Source organism: Bos indicus, chromosome 17, assembly GCF_029378745.1.
Source record: "Bos indicus isolate NIAB-ARS_2022 breed Sahiwal x Tharparkar chromosome 17, NIAB-ARS_B.indTharparkar_mat_pri_1.0, whole genome shotgun sequence".
NCBI lineage: Eukaryota > Metazoa > Chordata > Mammalia > Artiodactyla > Bovidae > Bos > Bos indicus.
Window position 1 is genome coordinate 14823698 of NC_091776.1, and position 23686 is coordinate 14847383.

Sequence of the window (23686 nt, forward strand, 5' to 3'; positions counted from 1 at the left end):
CCTACCTAATCTACTTGTCAGACAGGGTCTCAACTATGGCAGAAGTTTAATTAGGTTCTCTTGTTAATTGTTCTTTTGTTGGGAATATGGAAGACTCCTAAGGCTTTTTCCTAATAGCTCTGACTTAAGTTAATATAGTATATATAATGTATTTATTTCTACACATGTACACATAGATACACACACACCTACCATATGCATACATGTTATATAGCTGACCATTGAACAACATGGGGTTAGGGGTGCTGACCCTCTGCTTAGTCAAAAACTTGTGTATAACTTTACAATAGGCCCACCATATCTGTGGTTCTGTATCTGTGGACTCAGACATGGATTATGTAGTACTGTAGTACATATTTATTGAAAAAAATCCATGTGTAAGTGAACCTTTGCAGTTCGACTGTGATGTTCAAGGGCAAACTCTATATAACATACAGTAAATACAGCATACAGTAAATACAGCAAGTACATACATCCATTTACAAGAAAACAATGTTTGGAAGTTGCAGGGAGGAGATTTCATCTCCTTTGGTCCTGAGGTGTTAAATTTGTGAACATATTTCCTCCAGGTAGAGAACAGTAAAATGATCCTCTGAGTATTTCAGGCCATCACTCATGTCAATCTTGATTCCTTCCATTTAAGAAGTTATACTTGAGATATTTCTCAGCTTGTAGATAGGAAACAAAGCATTCCTAACAACTCAATTCCATCAATTCTAAATCTATTTTCTCTTCTGGCTGTAACTACCTATTCCTTTAGACCTCTGTGAAATGAAAACAGTAAAACCAGAAAATATTATTTATAAATGATTTGTATTATTCATAGGTATTACTCAAAACTTAAAAGTACAAGTTCCTTGAGCATAAGGATTCCTTTCTGAATGCTTATCAGACTTCATATTATATCTCTCAATAAATGGCTATTTACATGACGTTCTTGCTGTTAGCATAAACTTATTTCCTTGGATTAATTTGTGGACATAAAAGATCACAAAATTTTAAGCTCCATAACTTTTAACAGATAAACAGTTTATCCATTAAGTTCAAAAGTTTAGTCATAATGAAAGGATATATACATTAGAAATGGGAGGGGAAAAAAGCCAAGATGTCACAAAATTATTTTAATTATTCATGTTAAATTGTTCATTACTATGAAAATCTACCAAATTAATATCTATAAACTTAAAGATGCATTTTAAAATATTTCTTCATGAACGAGCTAATTTTTGATAGGAAATCAAATTTTACCTATAATAATTAGAATAATGGGTCAGTAAAATATTCATCTACAAGAATGGAAAGTAGAAGGGAGAAGTAAGAACTTAGGGCATATCCTGATTTTAGGCAGTATCTCTTTAGATTTCTATGCGGATCTGTTGTGCTGGGAGAGAGAGATACTATTTCTTCAGTTAAAAAGGTTCATCAAATTTGATATAATGTGAAGTTTAAAGAAGATTATCAATTCAGTTAACATATACATACTATACACACTTACACTCACCTGTGTATGAGCCAAAAAGGCAAAAAGATGCTGTAATTTTTTCATTAATGAATTGCACCCATTTAGATTTAAAGATAATACTTGTCTCCTGAAACTGAAAGATAGTAACATATAATGATTTTTTGTCTACATGTGTACACATGATGCACTTTTTAAAAGCTAAAGGGAAGTTAGTTCAAGTTATTATCCTTAAAGTAAAATTTCACTTACCTGAAGGCCCTTTACCTAGCAAAGTCACTGCCTACAATGTAGTGAAGAAGAAAGAAAATGGTGCAAATAGAAATAGATGAAGCTATTAACTAATAACTTGAGTAAACAACTTTTAAATTCTTTCAACTCATGAAATATAAAAAAATGTCCTGTCATCAAAACTATGATAAAGTTAGAGTTTTAAAGAATGTAGTACTAGTGCTGAATGGGAAAAGAAGAAACTTCAAAAAACAGTATAGAACAATTTGGTATCCTTTTGGGAAAAAAATGGAATTAAACAAGATTTCATATCATTACAGATGCCACAGAGAAGTAATGAGCTAAATATAAAATATGAAAATACTGAAGTATTTAACAGAAGAAAAGAGGGTAAAGGGATTTTGGAGGGGAAGGTGTCCTAGAATTCAGAAGCTATAAATGATAAATAGCAGATCTGTCTACATAAAATAAAAAATTGCAAACAAAACACTTGATAAATGTATCATTCTGATGGGAAGAAAGCACATATACATCCAGGATAAATCAGTAGGAAAAAGAAAAGGACCCAACAGAAAGGTGTGCAATGGAAAGAAAAGGTCATTCAGAAAAGAGACACAAGTGAACAAAGATACTAGAGAGGACAAAAAACTGTAAAGGTCAGCCAAGATGCACAAAGACACTGTCGTCCAGATTGGAAAGATTTTTTAATACTGATTTTATCAAGTACTGCTAAAGGTATGGGGTCATAGGTACAATCATGTATTAGTATGCAAGTTCAAATGCTATAACCTTTCTGGAGACCAATATGGCACACCCTATTCAAAGAATAGCCTCTATATCATAGGCATATGTTAATTATAAGCAACACAACCTAATATTCATCATTAGGAAGATGATTAAATTAACTATGGCACATCTATTTACTCAGAATGACATAGCTCTGTCATTACACTAACATGGGACTATTTCCAATATAAAATCATCAAAAGAAAAAAAATAAGTGGCTGGAAAAGAATAAACAAGATTCTTTGTAAACATATTTTTAAAAACCAACGCATTTGTTTTATACTAGATAAATCTTATCACTATACAAAAAATAGGTCTGGAACAATGCAAGCAAAACTATTAACAGAAACCTATGGGAATGTCTGATTTTTATTTTATGTACTCCTAGATTTATTTAAGAATTTACATATTACCAAAGAAATAAAATATGCTGTCTGCCTATTCTGAGATAGTATTGGCTGCTATAAAATAAGATGTGCTCTTTTAATTGTAGCTGTCAGTTATAACTGCTTTGAGTTTTTGCTTTCTCTATCATTCGTAAAATGAGATGGCTGGATGAGATGACCTCTGGTGGTAAGACATGGATTATTTTGGTTTTATGCCTAGTATCAGTTGTGTCTATGAATAAATATTTTCTTAGAACACAAGAAAAAATTCCTAAAAACAAACGAACCACTAGACCAAATGAAAACACCTTAGTTTTGATTGTATATATTGAGGCCAGGAAAGAAAATAAAGCTAAACTCTTCAGCTTTTAGTTTATGATTCCTCTGTGATCAATCGCTCAGTCATGTCCGACTCTTTGCAACCCCACACCGCAGCCCTCCAGGCTCCTCTGTCTATGGGATTCTCCAGGCAATAATACTGAAGTGGGCTGCCAAACCCTGCTCCAGGTGTGATACCTCTGCTGCTGCTGCTGCTGCTGCTGCTGCTGCTGCTAAGTCGCGTCAGTCGTGTCCGACTCTGTGCGACCCCATAGACAGAAGCCCACCAGGCTCCTCTGTCCCTGAGATTCTCCAGGCAAGAACACTGGAGTGGTTTGCCATTTCCTTCTCCAATGATGAAAGTGAAAAGTGAAAGCAAAGCCACTCAGTCGTGTCCGACTCGCAGTGACCCCAGGGACTGCAGCACCAGGCTCCTTCATCTATGGGATTTTCCAGGCAAGAGTATTGGAGTGGGAAAGGTTCATTTCCTTCTCCTTTTCCTGTGATACCTCTAGGAAGGCATAAAAACTTACAAAGGCCTAAAATTCAATTTGTAAACATCTTTGGTCAAGTTCCATGAATATCCTATTGGTATAGAAGAGAAAAATTCAACCAGGTTTTTGCCTTCAGGAAAAGTTCATCACTATTTTGTTCCTTTACAGATTGCATTCACATAGCTAACAGCCACTGATTTCCTATTTGCTTGGCTGCGAAAGAAAATGTATTTGAAAGTAAATCTGTAAGACGACAAAGGAACATGTCTGTTATACATCTGTTCAGTATCTATCAACTTGGGATGGGAAGCACAGCTTGAATTTCTTTAAGGGCAGTGAAGAAGTTATTGATCTGAGAAACAAACAGCAAAATACCTACAAGCAGAAAAAACTAAATATGACCACTTCAGAAGATATACAGGTTAAAAAAAAAAAATCAGTCTTACAGGATAATAACAAATTAATACTTGAGGACTCTTAAATTCTGTGAAATAAGTTCAATCACTTCCTCTGATATATTAATAAATATCAAGTCAGAGCAATTGAAAGGCTCTAAATGAAATAAATAATATAGACATGAAGTATAATTTATATAAATTAGCATTTTAATAGGTCCAGGCACTAAAAGCAATTTCATTTCTGAATAAGGCAATTATATGAAAATATTAATATTTGTTCTGCCATATATAAGAAACAATTTGAAGACAATCTCACCATCTTATATTTCATCAGCATGCATCAATTTCTACAGTTAAAATGAAAAATTTTTTTAAAGTTCAAATTTAAACTTACTCTGTGGCCATAAACAATGCTTGTATAACACTGTTCATATAACACGTATTCCCTAGATTAATAAGACCAGTTTTCCCAGTTTCAGATTTTCCAGAAAGTCTAGACAAGCAAGATGCCAAAGAATTGGATTGAGAAGTCCAGGCACTTTGATTGAGAATCAATTTAATCTTCTCTTCACTGGGCTTAGGGAAATCCTGTAGATCATAAAGAGGAAAAGTAGTATAAAATATAAACTATTTTTTGTTATTAACACCATAAAGAAGATTCTTCCACTGACATTTAATCTTTCTCTTTTCCCATTTAGTTTTGACATCACTGATGGTCAAGAAAAATCACAGTACATGGCAAAAATAATGATCTCCAAAAATGAATAAATATCTCCTAGAGTTTATCAAGCTGAGGAATACTCAAGAAATAGGAACTCAAGTCACATTTGAACTATTTCTACTTCCTATTTGCCAGCAAAATATTTTCAAAATAAACCTCTGCCATCAGAGAATATGTGGCAGTGCTATTCAAAGTCTGTAGAATGAGGACGTAGCACACAATTTGCTTTCAGAGTTCATAGTAAAATAAGAAATATCTCTTTATCATTCACTACTAATATTTACCCAGTGTTAACCCTTAGAAATGAAATCTCAAAGTAGTCAGAGGATGAAAAATGGAAGTATCTAAGCACAATGACCTCTGGCTTTAAAACACAAAACTCCATCTCATGTTTAACCATAGAGAAAATTATTACAAGGTACAGTTTCTTCCCCGCTTTGTGACATATGAGAGAAAATGTTCCGTGTCAGTGGTTTTCAAGCATGAGTGGAGTACTGGAGACTAAGGAAAGCTGGGGCAAAATCTTGAAGGCTTTTTTGGACTGCTGTTACCACCTAAAGTACTTAAACCTCAGAAAATACTTTCTGGAGGAATTTTAATCTTTTGATTTTATTGTTATTGTTGACATCTAATAGAAAATGCTTCCCTTAGTTTAACAGGGAGATCTGTGCAAACTGAGCCTACTTCAGTTATCAGAATTTTCAGCTTTTAGTGGTGAAGAATGACATTTTACAACAGCAGTAGCTTTCATCTATGGACACAGCAACATTGCAGAAAGAGGTTAATATTGCTATCAAATCCATGACAAAAATCTTTTATAAATAAAGACAGTTACTTCTGAAGTGTCCAAGGGTCATACCAGTAGTATACCTTCTTTGCTGAACAGTTTTGTGTTTTGGCCTCATCCAAACTCATTCTAAGTCTAACTAGAAACTCTACAGTAGAAAGAATATGCTTTGTATTCATTTCAGATACAGAAGTAAAGATAATGAGACCTTATACTTTATTTCAGATCTCAAAAAGGAACATTATCAATAGAACTGATTTCTAATGACTTCTGAACACATCTAGCTGAAGGAAGTTCTCCAATTATTTTGCTGTTCCCTGATTAAGCAATACATTTACTAAGAGGAAAGTGTGCTACCTGTGACCCATTTTTCAAGACAAACAGAATCAATGCTTTTCAGATCCAGTATCCACACAAAGTTGAAAAACAGTGAGTTCACAAATAATTCAAGTAAAGATTCTAAGATATATGAACATTCATGAACAATCCATAGCAAAAATGAAATAAAAATCAGAGAAGAAACAGAGGTCAAATACTGTAATTACAATGCCTTCCTTTGAATCTAAGATGTATCTTACATATTTTGACATTTCTGATATTGGGAAGCAACTTATGTACATATCAGCTTAATATATCATTTTTTAAAACAAATTTCCTCCAAAGCTGTTACGAATTTAAAGATATGCCTTATCATTGTTGGCACTGTAGAACTGAAGAAATATGATTATTAATTTGGAGAGTAATAGCACATAAGAAAGATATCACTAAGAATTATTGAACCACGGTTCCAGTTGCATTTTTCAAACAAAACGCACATTTCCATAAAAAAGAAAATTGAATAGCTGGTTATAGGAATGTTTCATTGCGTTCATCTATCACATCATAGGCTGCAGCTCCACAGACACTGGTGCAACTGCCATCATACCTTTATTGCCTCCAGGATGGGTTCGTAGAGATCTGGAAATCCAGAGTAGTGATACATCATACAGTGAATCAGTTCTGTTAACTGCACTAGGAAGGCTGTACTGGAAGGCAGACCATCACTTTTGAAGGAATGAACCAGATTAACCACATGAGGAACAATCTGAACAGAGAAAAAGACACACATTCTTCAATTTGCACAAACTGGCAACAAATTCCCTAGCCTACAAATGGAATAGGGTTTCCCTGGTGGCTCAGTCTGTAAAGAACCAGCCTGCAATGCAGGAGACCCAGGTTTGGGAAAGATCCCCTGGAGAAGGAAGTGGCAACCCACACCAGTACAAATGGAACGCAAGTGTTACATGATTAGCAAATGCTCTTCTGTATGTTTGGTCACTGCCTTTTTCTAAAAACGTTATGAAGTTAAACATTTCTAGAATACCAAGGTAAATCTAGTTTTTGAAGCATATGTAATTGTAATCCATATAAGACCCCTCTCCTCATGCTTATACTCCATTTAAAACTAAGGTACAAAAAATTAAGGTAATAACTAGGAGCCTAAGTCACTGCTGCCATTTAAAAATGGCTTAAACTGAAAAATGTTGGGGCTATTATATTTACCAGATTGTTTAATAGGGACAAATGTTTAAAAGATAAACCAAGCATTAGCTTAAGAGCGCCATCTAGTGTGAATTTTAGATTTTTCACTTGAAAGAACTAGACATGTTATCCCAGGGACGGGGGAGCCTGGTGGGCTGCCGGCTATGGGGTTGCACAGAGTCGGACACGACTGAAGCAACCTAGCAGCAGCAGCAGCAGCACATTAAAGAATGCTTCAAGAAAATTTTCGTGATAACTTATCCATACAACTAAAATTACAGCTGAGGCTACAGCACCACCTCTATTTTAGACAAGGGACTACATTTTAGGGATGGTGTCTTATGCAACCATGGTTATCCTTACTAATGATCCCCATGCCCCACTTCCAAAAAAGAAGAGATGATTCTAAAAATAAAGAGAATTAGGAAAGTCCATTATTTTTAAGGAACTGGGGTTAGAAATTAAAGTGAAATCTAAAATGCTCATTGCTCATAATTATGTAGAAAACTATTAACACTGATAATAAGCACAACAATGTCCTTTCATTATAAAATTAAAGAAAAAGTCAATACAGAGCCAATCACATATTTAAGATATTATTATCAAAAATGCTACTTTGTAGCAATGGCTCATTAGTACAGAACTACACTTGTTTCAACTAATTATTATAATTTGATACTACATATTTAGAGTCCACATGTAAAAAGCATCTTATTATTTTCTCTTTGTAGAACTTTTGTGTATGTATGTGTGTGTGTATATGTAGCAACATGGGAAAATATTTATTATGTGATGTTAAATTTCAAAAGGATACAAAAATTACATATTGATTATAAATATAAATACAACCTTGTTAGAATATTTAGGGGAAAAAACATTGTAATGGAAAACATAAAAATTAGTGTAGTGAGATTGTGGGTAATTTCATGATATATTGCCCTAACTTCCTATATTGTTATATTATCTTTCTATACAAGTTTAACTTTGTTGCAAATGAATTATACACTTAGTATAAAGAAAATCTGATGATACAAACATGTATGAAGTAAAAGTCTCCGTCCCACTGTCCAGCGAAAGACATTGGTTGTATATCAAACTTTATATGGCATGTCACGGCACATACCATATATGTGATTTTTTTGTACAAATGGAATCAAACCTATATACTGCCTAGAACTTTTCTTGTTTCAACTGACAATCATCTCTTGCCTCAAATTCATGCAAAGCCTCCCAAATGGTCTCCTTGCTTTCACCTTTTGCCCTCCTTTAGACTACTTTTAAAGTAGCCAAATGAGCCAAATAAAAAGCAGTGTAGAACATTATTTGGTATAAGCAATGTAGAACATCTATTTGGTTCATGGCTAACTCATGACAAAAGTGAAGTTACAGCCAGCTCTATGGTCTTACCGTCAAACAGCAAACAATTACAGTTATATTCCAGTCAGCCCCCTTCCTTCTTGTAGAAAGAAATTCATATTCTTAAAATAATAGTGCTATTCTTCGTTCTCCTCTCTGGTTTTACTCTTATGCTTTGAGGTCTTAAATCATATTTTTGCTTTCACACCACTTTCTTTAGTCTTACCTCCATTGAAGGCATTAATCTGACCATAAAACTACCAGTTCCTAATGGTTCACACCACTGCTATCATCGCTACATTTCAAAGCAAATCTGAATTTTTTCTCCATAAAGCCATATCTATCAGATATTTGCTAAAATAATCAGAAATCCAAAATTATGGTTTCCTCAGAGGTGATAGGAGAGACAAAGATGGAAGAGAAGAAAGAATTTTTAAAATGATTATTTAATGTATAATACTAAATCATCCAAAAGCCTTCCTAGTGTAGATTGGATCTTTGCAGACAGATAATATACCTAGTTATCTACTATTACATCTTACATGGTAAAAAATGATCGCTGACTCAAAAATAAGACTAAGTTCTTCACAAGTGTATAAGACAGATGTCCAAGCAGTTTATTATCTTCTAAATATCTGAAAACTGATTTTTTTTCCTGAATGAGCAAATCTGAATATTTGCAGACATTACTGTGATATTCATTAAACTTAAGTTACTATTTAAGAAAATATGTATAACATTTAATTAGAAGGTTTGATATTTTCTCTTCCATTTAAAATTTTTTCGTCACTTATAAAAAGCATATGAAAAGCAAATGGTCCATAAAAACATACTCTGTAACATCAATCTTGGTTTGCTTTAAAATATTCTAAATGTGTAATACACTAGTGATTCCAGGTTCCTGTTCATACTTAGCAACTCCTAAATCTGAGTCCTTTGCTGAGTTATTTAGAGTTACAGGTGATTTAACTCCTGCATGACCCACTACTAGATGCCCAAGTTAATTTTAGTTGAGTAGTAGGTCAGGCTATATACAGTATGTAGACAGAATAATTAGGTCTTTGTTTTTAGACTTTATTAAGCCAGATCACAGTTTCCTATTTCAGCTCTAACTGTTCTTTAAATAAATGATTTCATATTTACTTATTTCAGTAGTCAAATTTTCAAAGTCAACCATTTGCCATTTCAATTACTTTTTTGCGGGGAGGGGGAAGGCAACAAAAGGTAAGGAGATCCCTTCCATCTTTTAAAAAATTGAGCAAAGAAATAGGTTTAGAGTATAGCAAAAGTGACGTATCTGAGAGAAAAAGGAATGTGTGGAGAGTAATAAACATTAGAATGGATTTCCTCCCCAGAAAGTAAATAAATATAAACCTTTTCTCAAACAGTTGATACTGACTGTGCCTGAAGGGAGGGACAAAGAGTTGTTTTTTTTCCCTTGGACGATTTTGCTAGTATTCTTGCTACATTAGCTCAAGTTTGAGTTTTATGTAATGGATAACAAGTTTATTAACTGATGATCAGGCTCACCAATTAGAACAATAAACTACAGAAATCACTCTTCCTAAGTGATAATGTATTATAATGTAATTACTTGTTAGTAAGGTTTATTTCTGATAAGCCTGCAGATTTTCCTTCAGTGGAAATGGGGCACTGAGTAGCTGATGTGATACATAATTCTCTGAGGCTAGTTAAATTTCCAACCAACAATCAGCAACTGAATATTCTACATTTCATCAGCCTCTTCTGAATATGTTTGTGGTGGGTCAGGCCTCCTAAAATTTTAAACTGTGGGTGTGTTGATTGAGTTTCTAGTTCTGTAAAACTGAGGATCAGACCTGGGAGGGAGTGAGTAACCACACAAAACACTGCTTTCCTGTGATGCCCTAGACAGAAAAATGGACAGGTTCTCAAAGGTACATTTTGTCATTTCTCACTTGCAATACTGATAATTAAATAAATAATATGAAGTCAAACCAAAACCAGTGATGCAGCTGGTTAAAAGTGGTAGGATTCTGGATATATTTTAGAGGAGGAATCAACAGAATTTATAGGGTATGAGCTGAGAGAGAATGCAAAGCCCTAATTCTAGGGCAATCAAGACTGATGTTCTCCTGCTTCTGAAGTTCTAGAGCAGTCAGTGGTTTTAAACCATTTTTCTCCTTCTACACTGCTCATGTGTGCAACCGACAGTGAACGGTGACACTGACACGTGACACTTCTCAAGTGCAAGAGTAACTTCTAACTTTCAGTTGCTCATTGTGATCCCAAGTGGAAGTTTTGGTGAGATCCAAAACATTCTAAAATATATTCTTTGAGAGGAAATCTCACAATATCAATTTTAAAAGGACTCATAAAGCTACAGGAAAATAGATTTAGGACCAATCTATAATCTTTTCACAAATACAAATGTGACTCAATACTAAGTTGAAATTTTAAAACAAGGTTTTTCGAAGTAGGAAACTTGAGTCCTAACTTACCAAATGGAACGCCTCTGGAGAATGCTGAAAACTAAGCAGCATGTGAGAGAGAACTGCGAGAGCACCAGGTCGCACGAGAGGAAACCAGAGGCGATTAAAAACCTGCCCAAAAGACAAGCATCCACTTTAGGATCTGGCATGGAAACCGTTACCCCAATCGGTGGCTACTTTCATAGGGCCCCAAATTATTTACGTGCATATCTCCCTCCTGGGAAATTTTATCATAACATATGTAATTAAACTCTGGGAGAGGGAGAAAGTTAGGAAATAATATGACAGAGATCAAGGGAGTATAATGACCCCACCAACTCTTAAAACTACATCATCAAATAAAAATCTGTTAAACAATGTTTACAAGGTGATACTCCCCGGCCCATTATTCATTCAGAAAATACTTACTGATCATCTACTACTGCTTGGCACTATTGTATATTCTGAGAAAACAATAGTGGATTCAAAGGAAACCTCTGATCTTAGAGGGCTTACTGTCTAGAAGGTTGGATAGAGGCAATTAAAAGTAACATGAGAGAAAAATGCTATGAAAGCAAGGCATGTTGAATAGGGAATGCTGAGTGGCAAAAGGCTCTGCTGTTTTATTATAGGGAATTTAAAAAAGGCCTCATGATAAACGTGACTCCTGACTACAAAAAACTGAAGGGAATGAGATTAAGTCTGACAGATAACTGGGAGAAGGGCCTTTGCTCTGCTTATTATATATACTCAGCACTGCAAAAGCCCCGAGGCCTCCAGCCTGGTGGACTAGAGATATAACAAGGAGGGCAGTGTGTGTAAATAAAGCACGGAGATTGAGGCAGTTACAGTGGAAGACAGGACGAGAGAAGCAGCAGTGGCTCAGATTGGGTAAGACCTCGTGTGATGCCCAAAGGGGATAAAGAATAGGAGCCGCAGGGCTACTGCAATCAACATAGCAAGGGGTGATGCTTTCGAGATAGGAAACCCAGGTTCGATCTGTGGGTTGGGAAGATCCCCTGGAGGAGGCCATGACCACCCACTCCAGTATTCCTGCCTATAGATTTCCTTTGGATGGAGGAGCCTGGTGGGCTACAGTCGAGAGGGTTGCATAGCGTCGGACACAACCGAAGTGACTTAGCACAACCGGTGATGAATCTGGACCAGGGTGGTAGTGATGTAGCTGGTTGAGAGTGGTAGAATTCGGGATATATTTTAAAGGTGGAGTCAATCGGATTTGTAAGATATGGGATGAGAGAGCATGAAAAGAGACAAGAATAGCTTCAAGGTTGAGCCTGAGCACATGAAAGGCTGGTGCTGCTGCTGCTGCTAAGTTGCTTCAGTCGTGTCCGACTATGCGACCCCATAGATGGCAGCTCACCAGCCTCCTCCGCCCCTGGGATTCTCCAGGCAAGAACACTGGAGTGGGTTGCCATTTCCTTCTCCAATGCACAAAAGTGAAAAGTGAGAATGAAGTCGCTCAGTTGTGTCTGACCCTCAGCAACCCCATGGACTGAAGCCTTCCAGGCTCCTCTGTCCACGGGATTTTCCAGGCAAGAGTACTGAAGTGAGGTGCCATTGCCTTCTCTGACATGAAAGGCTAAAATAGTCATTTAAGATCGGGAAGACCAGGTTTGGGAGGGAAAAATCAGGAATTAGATTGTGGATAAGCTGAACCTGAGATCCAAGTATATAGAGAGCTGGATACATGAATATGGAATTTACAGGAGAATAATGGACTAGAAATAAAAACCCATTGGTCATAAACTTAGAGATGTTGTTTAAAGCCATGGTGGCTGCGTGAACTGAGAAGAAAGGAAACCAGAGATGAAACTCTAAGGCACTCTAAAGTTAGAAAGATCCACACCAGGACTGAGAATCTAGTGAACGAGAACAAAATCCAGGAGAGTATAACATCCTGGAAACCAAGGGAGGAAAGTGTTTCAAGAGGGAGTGATCAACTATGTCAAATGACTAACAGGTCAAATGAGAGGAGGCTTGAGAAATAACTCTTGAGTTAAGCAACACTGAAGAGCACAGGTGTCAAAGATCGTTTTGGCAGAAAAATGGTGGTAAAAGCTTGATTAGTCGTGATTCAAGAGATAATGGGAAGACTGTGTTTTCATAATAAATATTTGAAAATAGCAAAATTATTATTATGACCTAATCTTAAGTAGCATTTTAAATTTCTAAAGCCTATTCAACATTTTTATTCAAAAGAAAACCCCAAACAAGAATATATTCAAAACTAGATGCTTTAAAGGGGCCAAGCCAAAGATAAAAAGACTTAATATATGGACTTACACGGGTCCTGCTTCCCAGGTAGCACTGGTGGTAAAGAACCCGCCAGTGCAGGACATTTAAGAGAGAGATGTGGGTTCGATCCCAAGTCAGGAAGATCCCCTGGGGCAGGAAACAGCAACCCACTCTAGTACTCTTGCCTAGGAAATCCCATGGACAGAAGAACCTGGGGGGCTACAGTCCATAGGGTTGCAAAGAGTCAGGCATGACTGAAATGACTTAGCACACATATGTATTAAATGGCTCTATACATTCCAAAAGATTCATATACTCCTACTTACCAATTCTATTTTCAGTAAAGTAACATCTATCAAAATAGTAAACTTCTGGACAGCTGCCAGTCCTTTCAAGAGTGCAATCACCCATGTGTCTACGTGCTGAGCCAATGGCCAAGACAGCCAGTCAATCATTCTGAAAATTAAAGGATAACACAACTATTAGCATTGACAATACCTTTGACATTACTCAGTCAGGAATAACAAGAGTAACTACAGCAGTAGTTACAAAGTCACTCACTTTGTGACTCAATATTTACTGAAATTGCACGTGAAAAGTACTATTGAAGATGTACTTCCAGTGTATTAATTCATTTAACCTTCTCATCAGTCCTGTAAAATTCATTCATAACCTACAGATGAGGAACTGAAACACAAAGAAGTAACTGATAAAAGTATTTAGGGACCCCCAGCTAATAAATGGTGAATTGAGATTTTAAACCAAATAACTCTGACTTAAAAACCTGGTTTGTTTTACTATTTTTGTTGTATATATTCACCAAAACTGGATTACTGGATCAAAATCAAATAATATGAACAATTGGCTGCTTGTACTCAGGGATTTCCAATCTTGTCAACTGACAGTTTTATATAAGACATTTGTATAAAAAGAATTTCTGATAATCATTCTGCATAAATGCAAAGTTTTGAATTTATTTTTCAGTAGTGTCAATTTATTAGGCAAATTTACTTTAAGAAGAACAGTTCAAATATGGCTATCTGAACTAAGACATGCATATGAACCAAAATTTCTCCTTTTTGGTGATTACAATCTAAATAAATATAAAATGTACTGTTAAAAAAAGACTACATTTTGAATTGTGAAATAGGTCTCTTCATCTCTCTCAAAATTCTACTATACAAAGACAACAAAAAGAAATTTCAAATAGATAAAAGGGCACCAAGTATACAAATATTGAAATGGCCTCGTTTTGTAACAGTGAGTGCTTTTCTCTTTGAGTAGGGCTTCCTTGGTGGTTCAGTCGGTAAAGAATATGCCTGCAATGCAGGAAACTCAGACTTGATCTGTGGGTTGCAAAGATCCCCTGGGGGAGGAAATGGCAACCCACTTCAGTCAGTATTCTTGCCTGGGAAATCCCATGGACAGAGGAGCCTTGCAGGCTACCGTCCATGGGGTCCCAAGAGTTGGACACGACTTAGTGACTGAACCACTACCACCACCTTTCTGAGTACCAACCCAATTAAATGAAAATAAAGTAATATGGAGTATGATGGAAACTGTGCCTTATGTTAGATATCAACCACGATGAAGATGCTACAGTGCTTCTGGAAGGCAACTGGGCCAGATGTTCATATTATCTGATTTCGATCCAGTAATCCAGTTTGGGTGAATATATAATAAAACAAATAGTAAAACAAACCAGATTTTTAAGTCAGAGTGATTTGGTTTAAAAATCTCAGTTCACCATTTATTAGCTGGGGGTCCCTAAATACTTTTTATCAGTTACTTCTTTGTGTTTCAGTTCTTCATCTGTAGGTTATGAATGAATTTTACAGGACTGATGAGAAGGTTAAATCAACTAATACACTGGAAATACTGTGAATGTCTCCCTTCTAAATGTTAAGACGAGGAAATAAATACATACTTTGATTGTACAAGATGTAAAATACAAATACTAAGTACATAAACACATGACCAAAAGAGCAACTAACATGTCAAAAGCACTGACTTTCATATTGATATAAACTGTCTACATTAACACTGGAGTGTTACCTTTATTAAGATTTTTGCTCTTAACGATTAACCTGTCCTATCAGACCCTGAGTGGCTCCAAAGTTCATACTCATTTTACTACAGGTTATCTGTACGTTTCCTCTATACTCTACACACATTATTTCTTTTTCCCTTTCTTGTTTTTCTGGCCAACAATGATGGTTTTAAGTCATTACAGTTGTATCTGAGAGCTGTTCCACACCTCTCAACTGTTGTTAATCTGGTTTTCACAAGTCTGTGGCCACTGTACACACCCGGAGTAGAAAGTAGAGACATTTGCATTTGTGTGTGAAGAGTATATTCACTGCAGCACTGCTTACAATACAGAAAAAATGCAAAATTGTCATAAGGAAATGACTTACATATACTATGGAACATTAGGTAGAGTTTTAAAATATGAGATAGGTCGATATGAATCTATCCACAGGGATCTAACACAAAAATATCTGAGCTATTATTGAATTAAAAAAGAAAAAAAATGCTAGTAAATCTTTTTAAAAACTGATTTGTTTAAAAGAAAACATATGAGTACATGTTTTATGTATATATATATATTTACTATAAAATGTACACGAAAGAACTGTGGTTTAGAGAAGGAGAACAAGCGAGCACCTCTCTTTGGTTCTATAGACTCTTCCCCGTGGGGAGCACAGTCCCAGAATGGAACCACACTGGGCTCCCTAGCACACAGGGCCCAAGTTTCCCTTCAGCTCAGGTCCGGGGGCAGTGCAAGGAAAGCCGGGGGTGGGGGCAGAGTATCAAATTCCACTTGGCCATGGCTTTTCAACATCCCTAATCACTCCATCCTCTCCACTTCCAGCCTCCCCTCTCACAAGCCTCTATCTAGTTTTTACCTTATCCCATGTGTACCCCATGTCGTAACCACCCTAAAGATACTTCAAGTCAGAAGTAACACAAATTAGAAGCCACTCATTCAAAAAATATTCGAGTGTCTATTATATAATAGATACTGCATTAAATGCTAAGAATATAACTCTAAATTAGGATGTATGCCTTCAAACTGCTAGGGAAAGTTAGGAAATATTCAACAGGCCACACAATAAGTAGCAATGCTGGTATCTGAAGCAATGGTCTCATTACCTGCTCTGCTGGCAGGTAAAGAGACACTGTTGGCTACACTTTAATCACATTCTAGTCTTGCTTCAATTTGATTGGATATACATAGGCTCAAATCCTCTCACACACAGTCACTCTAGAATCAGTTATTTTTATGGTTGACTACTGTAATCTTATCCACTGTGTACTGGTTACAATTTGAATTTTAAGGACACTTAACCCTGATAGGCAGATTTAATTTCCTACTATTTAAAGAACATTCAGTAGTTGTAATAAATCTTGATTCCTCCATTAGATTGTGGGATTAAGAACAGTGTTGTCATTGTTCTGTTTTTTAATCTCTAATCTTTGATCTGCATTGAAATGGAGCTCAAATCTATTGACTAAATGAAATCATTACCCTCTGGAGCTAAAAAAAGGACACGCAACTTAAAAAAATTAAAACTGGCAGGGCTTCCCTAGTGGCTCAGGGATCTACCTGCAATGCGGGAGACCTGGCTTTGATCCCTGGTTCCGGAAGATCCCCTGGAGAAGGAAACAGCAGCACACTCCAGTATTCTCGCCTGGAGAATTCCATGGACCAAGGAGCCTGGTGGGCTACAGTCAGTGGGGTCGCAAAGGCTTGGACATGACTGAATGACTCACATAATATTATGAAAGCCCACAAAATAGATCCAATCTTAATTTGTAGAGAATAAAGGCAATTTTCACTTTTATATGGCAGCTTAAGGGCTAGATCCAGCTTTCAGTCTTATTCTTTCTAATGTTTTAAAAATTGGAAAACTTCACATAAAAAATGGACGTCAGGCTTCTTTTGAAAAATCAGATTAGCAACACTGAACTCAAATTTTCCTATGATACAGACTTAGAGAATGGAACTTACGATTGCCAGGGGAGAAGGATCGGGGAGGGGATACTTAGGGAGTTTGGAATCGACACGTACACACTCCTTTATTTTAAATGGATAACCAACAAGGTCCTACTGGATAGCACAGGGGACTCTGCTGCTCAATATTGCATGGCAGCCTGGACCAGAGGGGAGTTTGGGGGAGAATGGATACATGTACATGTAGGCTGAGTTCCTCTGCTGTCCACTTCAAACTACCACAACATTGTTAATTGGCTATACTCCAAAATAAATTAAAAAGTTTAAAAGCAAAAAAAAGTTCCCCCTTGATAATAAGACAGCAGAAGTTGAGGGTCAGCTTTCTCTTTTAGAAAGTGCTTGGAGAATCCCAGGGACAGAGGAGCCTAACGGGCTGCTGTCTATGGGGTCTCACAGAGTCGGACACGACTGAAGCGACTTAGCAGCAGCAGCAGCAGCAGCATGAACCCTATTTCCTATTGTTTCAGTTGTTGCTTAGCTGCTAGGTTGTGTCCAACTCTTTGCGACCCCATGGACTGTGGCCAGCCAGCGTCCTCTGTTCATGGGATTTCCCAGGCAAGAATACTGGAGTGGGTTGCCTTCTCCACGGGATCTTCCCAACTCAGGGATCGAACCAGCATCTTCTGTGTTCGCAGATGGATTCTTTACCACTGAGCCACCAGGTCAGTTATACCTGGCCTATTTCATCCTCTAGTGTGACTCATCTAGTTCTGGTACAGTATCTGCATTTGGGTTTCTGTGGGTCACGGAAAATGACAGTGAAGCATGACAAGCGCTATGTGTGAAATATAGAGCATGAGGGAGTAGAGGGTGGGGTATGATAAAAGTAAATGTTACTATCCTTTTCATTTACATTTGTAATACAAGAATAATTACTCCAGGTACATTGTAAGTTAAATAGGATCATGTAGGAGATAAATTGGAAATGCAATACAAAAAATGGATCACAATTTCCCATAGAAACATGTAGGTAAAAAATAATTTTCAAATATATCTTAAAATAAATTCTTAAGTTGGAAACTATCGTTGTTTTGAAGAGGCTGAAAAATTACGACTAAGGGTGCCATCAGAGAACCCCATGAACAGTATGAAAAGGGTGCCATACCTGACATTATAAATCAACTATAAGAAAAAAAAAGAACCAGAGAGCGAGATTTGTACACATGTAAATTTCTGAGACCCCAACATAAAGTATCGATACTGAAGTTTACATGTTACTTCATGACTGTAATTTATAATTAGTTAAAATATAATCTGTAATGCAGAAAACATTTTGTTCCAAATCCTTACATTTTCTTTAAAGAAAATGTGCTATCAATATACACAGGGGGAAAAAAATAGAAAAAAATTACAAAACAAAATCAGACAGATATGAAACAAGAATAGGAAGACAGGGAAAGCTCAATTAGAATAGTCATTGAAATAAACTCAGTAACTAATAATATCTTACCTTTGAAAGAAAAATTAGTAAATTATAAGATAGTATTGCTGTCCTTCCCTTATATCTCCAAAAGGTCTGCACTCTCATTTCCTTCGTATCTTTACTTCAAGGTCACCTTTTCAGTGAGGGCTTCCTGTCTATCTTATTTAAAATTGCAAACCATTCCCCATGCTTTATTGCCTTCCTATCTACTTTTTTTCCAAAACCATTCATCACTACCCAACGTACTAAATTATTTTACTTATCATATCTAATTAAATCTAAAAACAGAATCAATTTTAGGATGTATAATTAGGTTATATACCACTGCAGCAACAAAAGTTCTGCAATTTAAACACCAATGACTATACCTTTCAACATCTCTGAAATCAGGATGTATCTTGGAATCAATATAATATGTTAATACTATCTGCCTGCTTCCCCAACTAGATGCTCATGAGGAGAGATATTTCTATCCATTTGACTTTTAAACATTGCTTGGCATTCCTGGTAAGTGCCCAATAGATGTGTTTGAATAGCTGAATGACGGGAAGCACAAGAGCACAAGAGTACAAGAGTACTGAGAAATAAAAATAACACTGAGTTTACACCTAGACATATAAGACTAAAACTGAAAAACATTAAGGATAAAGAGAAAGCATAAACATACCAGGACAGCCTAACTACTCACAAAGGAAAGATAATCAAACCGACTGCAGACTCCATATTAGCAACAACAGATGCCAGAAGATAGTGCACTATTATTTTCAAAATGCTAAGAGAAAATTATTATCAGATTAGAATTCTGTGTCTTGCCAAATCATATACTTGAGAATATGCAAGAAAGAAACATGCTTTGAACAGACTAAGAAAGTCTTACCCAGAGGCCCTGGTTGAAAGAGAAAGTAAAAGTATGTAATAAGTAAAGGTACATGCTTAGTCAGGAAGAAAAAAGAAGATCCCAGAGGGAGGAAATAGGTTTCAGGAAATGATACCGAGCAAAGAAATTCATAAAGTATATCGATAATCCAACCAACTCCTGATTGTACAATAAGTGTGTATATGTGTTATATTTTTGTAATTAAAAAATGTTGAATTGAAAATGTATTCGTGAATTACTGGAATGCCCGCAGGTAAATGATTCATTTCAATTAATTAGGAGAATCTTTATATATTTGATTCCATGGTTTCAGTTCTGCACATTGCCCTAAGTTTTTCATTACCCACAAAATACAGCAAAATAATCTTCTCCTCCCAAATCTACAATTACCATCTATGATGTTATGAAGAAGTACCTGCAAAGAGCTTGGGTCATACTCGCATCTTTTACATTTGGATCCGTTGTAAGGCTCCTGATGAGAACTGTGATCATCTGAAGAGGGATGTGCTGCACGAGGCTCGCCAGTGCTACAGAAGGTTCAAATGAAGCATCTATATTGTTTTAATGAAAAAGACAAAGGAATATAGCAAGACGGTTTAAATGAAGTATGTAGAGAGAAGAGTTTACCACCCCTTCCACCAAGTGGTTGTTATGCTCCACCTCCTGTGTAGACACTAACATACAAGGAATGTTGAACTGCAGAAGTGAGAGATTAAGAGCTAATAGCGATGAACGTTCACTCTACAGGAAGAACTACTGCAACATAAAAACTATTCCTATCACCATATTTAGTCCATAAGTTACTTTATTTTCTTGCATTCTTTAATACTGTTTTTGTCGTGCTAAAATAGTCATTTGTAAAAGCAGTAGTCAGAAAAGAAATGCAAGGCATCATTTAAATGAACTCCTTAGATCCTCCAAAGTAGCTTATCCCTATTAATTACAGTAGTCATTACATTGTTCTAAGGACAATTTTTTAAATCTCTTAAAGAAGTAGAAATTAAGATGAATTTTAGGGGGACTTTGCTTAAAACACATAAAAATTGGGCAAAGCCAAGGTGAGCACCTTTACTGCTAAAGTGAGAAACTTCTGGGGAAATCTAACTGTTCTAGCAACACAGGCAATATAAGAACAATTACAATTAAAAAATAAACCTAAACTCCGATGATGCAAATTCCGGAAGGATGACGGTACCAAGCAGAGAGGGAGTAAACACAGTTTTGGATCTCGTGTTGCACAACTTACAGAGCTGGAAGCTCCATGTCTGGACAAGGAATGTAAACACACAGGTAAAATTTCTGGGTGAGAAGGCATTTTCCTGTTAAGTATCACCTGACCCCCTCCTGTAGTTCTAAGGACACAATTCGAGGCCTATATACACCTGGAGCGGGAAACACCGATCACTCAGCCCGCCTGCATCCACTCTCACAAACAGAAAATGCCAATATTCAGCAACTACACGGTTAACTAGGATAATCCAGTAATAAAACGAACGGCACAGTCCAGGAATTAAAATGTGGGAAAATTCAGAAGCTAAGGAAAAACTCATGACAACAAGATGACAAAATCACAGCACAATTATGATACGGTAAACATGATTATGCTGCCATTAGTCACTCATGAATAAAAGCTTTACATGCTTTATATAGTAGCTGTCATCCTCAAAGCATTCCATAACTTGAGCAGAGGCTGAGTAATTAAGCGACTTGTTTCCTGCCAAAGGTCTTAGACCTGGACATTCTCAACCTTTAAAATAGAAACACTGCCCTTTTTTTTTTTAAGGTCCAAAGTGACAGGCTGAATATGGCAAGTGGAAGAGAATCTGGATGAGGGTGTTAAGATCAGCTTTTCCACGAAGACGTTTTCAGAGCAGGGAAACGAACACAGCGTGTATGTAAGAGACACAAACTACATTTCCAAGAGAGGCTGTCCGGGAAGGCCACGACCCTTACCTGTGGAGGAAATGCTTGCAAAAACTTCTTGCAGAGAAGGCAGCAGGGTGGAGGGCTCGGCCTTCCAGATGTTCTGCAGCAAGTTACTCACTTTTGTCACCTGCGAAACATATTCCCGCAGCTCTTTCTCCTGGGTGGACACGCACTGGAAGTGGCCTATCGTTCGAACTAGCTGTTGGCAGAAGGTGATGGACAACTTCCCCTTGGGGATGCACTGCACGAAGTCTGTCAGGAGGTCGCTGAGTCGGGCGCACAGCTGCGGCTCTGGCCTCTCGCATACCATCCGCAGCACCTCCACCTGCAGCAGGCTGAAGAGGTCCAGCACCGACGGGCAGCTCATGATCAGCTTCAGGCCGTTGTGAATGTAGTCCACGATGGCTACGTCCTTCCTGTCCAGCGAGTGGTAGCCCTGCTGAAGGAGACCCAGCACGAACGTCTTGTTGAAGAAGGACTCGAACTCCGGCCGGTGGTAGCGCGCGTAGGCCTCCAGCACTTGGTGGCCCACCTGCCGCTGAAAGGGGTCCTGGCCCTCCAGGATGAGCCGGGTCGTCAGGTCAAACATGGCCTCGCACTGCGCCTCGTCCAGCCAGTGCTCTGCCGACTCCACCACCTTCCGCACGATCACCCGCTTCAGGGGCAGCGGGTGCGAAGAACTCACCAGGCCCTCCAGGATCTTGTCCATTGTCGCCACGCGGCAAGGCCCGGGCCAGGGGGTGAGGAGCCGGTGGCCACGGCCCCGAGGTGGGCCAGGAGAGCCCCGGGGCGGAGGCGAACCTGGAGCGCAGCAGCAGCAGCAGCGGGACCGACCACCGCCACCGCCGCCTCAGTAGCCACATTTATCGGGCAGGGGGGCCCATCCGAGTCCGGGCGGGAGTTGGCAAGTCTGGGGAGTCTAAGAACCGGCCCCGTCCGCGCTGGGCCTAAGGAGCCAGAGGCCCACACTCCGCCGCCGCCGCCGCCGCCCCGGGCCCGCGGTCTCTCTCAGCATCAGCGCGGAGGGGCCAGCGGGGGCCCCCCAGCTGCGGCGGGCACTCAGGACCCGGGGCTGCCAGCCGCCGGGTGAGGAAGCGCGCCTCCGCGTGCCGCAGCAGGTGCAGGCGTTCGGGCTCCAGCCGGTCCTGGGATGAAACCCAGCCTGGGTTGAGTCAGAAGCGGCTGTCACGAAAGGTGCCGGATCAGCCGGGGAGAAGAGGAGGCGGACACCCTTGACCCGGATTCAGAAAGTCCAGCGAACAGGAAGTGAAGAGTGTCGGAACCTCCGGAAAGGCCCGCCCCTCCGCCCTCCTCCCCACCCCACCTCTTTCCTCCCTCCTCTCTCTCCCTCCTCCGTCCCCGCCCGCCTACCCACTCCCGGGCCCGGCTCGGATCCCCCCGCGGTTCCGCCTCCTCGCTGCCGCGCAGGCGCGGCCGCCCCGGTGGAGTCGCGCCGCTACACCGGCGTCACTGGGGATCACGTGTAAGTCATAGGCGGCTTTCCGGGAGGTGCGGCAGGGAACCGCTCCGGAGAGCGGTGGAAGTGACGAGTTCAGGATTCCCACCTTCCGATCTCTTGTCGGTTCTGTTCGGGTCGGGTTACATGTGAAAGGCCGAGAAAGTTTTATTTAGTTCAAGTCTTGTGAATCATAAAGTTTTGGAAACGCGAACCGAAGAGCATGTGGGGGAGAAAATAAGGAAAAGGACCCAAAATTCGGATTGAAGAGAAGTTATTCATCAAGAAATGAACTAGGGTTCCTAAATGCGAGTGCCTTTCTTTTAACGTATGGTTATTAAAGTAAGGGCGGTACTGGCCCGGTATACATTTAGAAACGATCCACTTTTTTTTTTTTTAAAACAGCTATCTTTTTAATGAGCTTTCGTGGGATAGCTGTCAGGGCTTCCCTGATAGCTCTGTTGGTAAAGAATCCGCCGGCAATGCAGGAGACCCGGGTTCTGTTCCCTGGGTTGGGAAGATCCCCTGGAGAAGGGAAAGGCTACCCACTTTAGTATTCTGGCCTGGAGAATTCCGTAGACTGTATAGTCCATGGAGTCGCAAAGAGTCGGACACGACTGAGCGATGGGGAAACAATGACAGTGTGGGATAGCGAAAAATACGTTGTCCCCAGAATGGGAGGAGAATAAGGAAAATGATAGATGAGAAAGAATGACAGTACTTTGAAAATAAACCCGTTGAAATCTTAACAGTATTTATGTTATGCTGACACTGGTTAACAATAAAGACTAGATGGAGTCATCATGTTTGTAGTTTTTCAACT

At 38.5% G+C, this 23686-nt stretch overlaps 1 protein-coding gene across 1 annotated transcript in view; it reads right to left on the bottom strand.

The window, feature by feature from the left end:
* The window catches only part of USP38 (ubiquitin specific peptidase 38), a 35213-nt gene extending 12629 nt beyond the window's left edge, over nt 1-22584 (bottom strand). Inside the window, exons 1-7 of the mRNA XM_019977545.2 lie at nt 21435-22584; nt 19897-20032; nt 13490-13619; nt 10938-11039; nt 6506-6664; nt 4467-4660; nt 1502-1595 (exon numbers count right to left, since the gene is read on the bottom strand). Of these exons, the coding sequence (XP_019833104.2) occupies nt 1502-1595; nt 4467-4660; nt 6506-6664; nt 10938-11039; nt 13490-13619; nt 19897-20032; nt 21435-22116 (1497 nt within the window). The 5' untranslated portion in view covers nt 22117-22584. The remainder of the gene's footprint in view (nt 1-1501; nt 1596-4466; nt 4661-6505; nt 6665-10937; nt 11040-13489; nt 13620-19896; nt 20033-21434) is intronic.
* Nucleotides 22585-23686: the final 1102 nt, after the last annotated feature.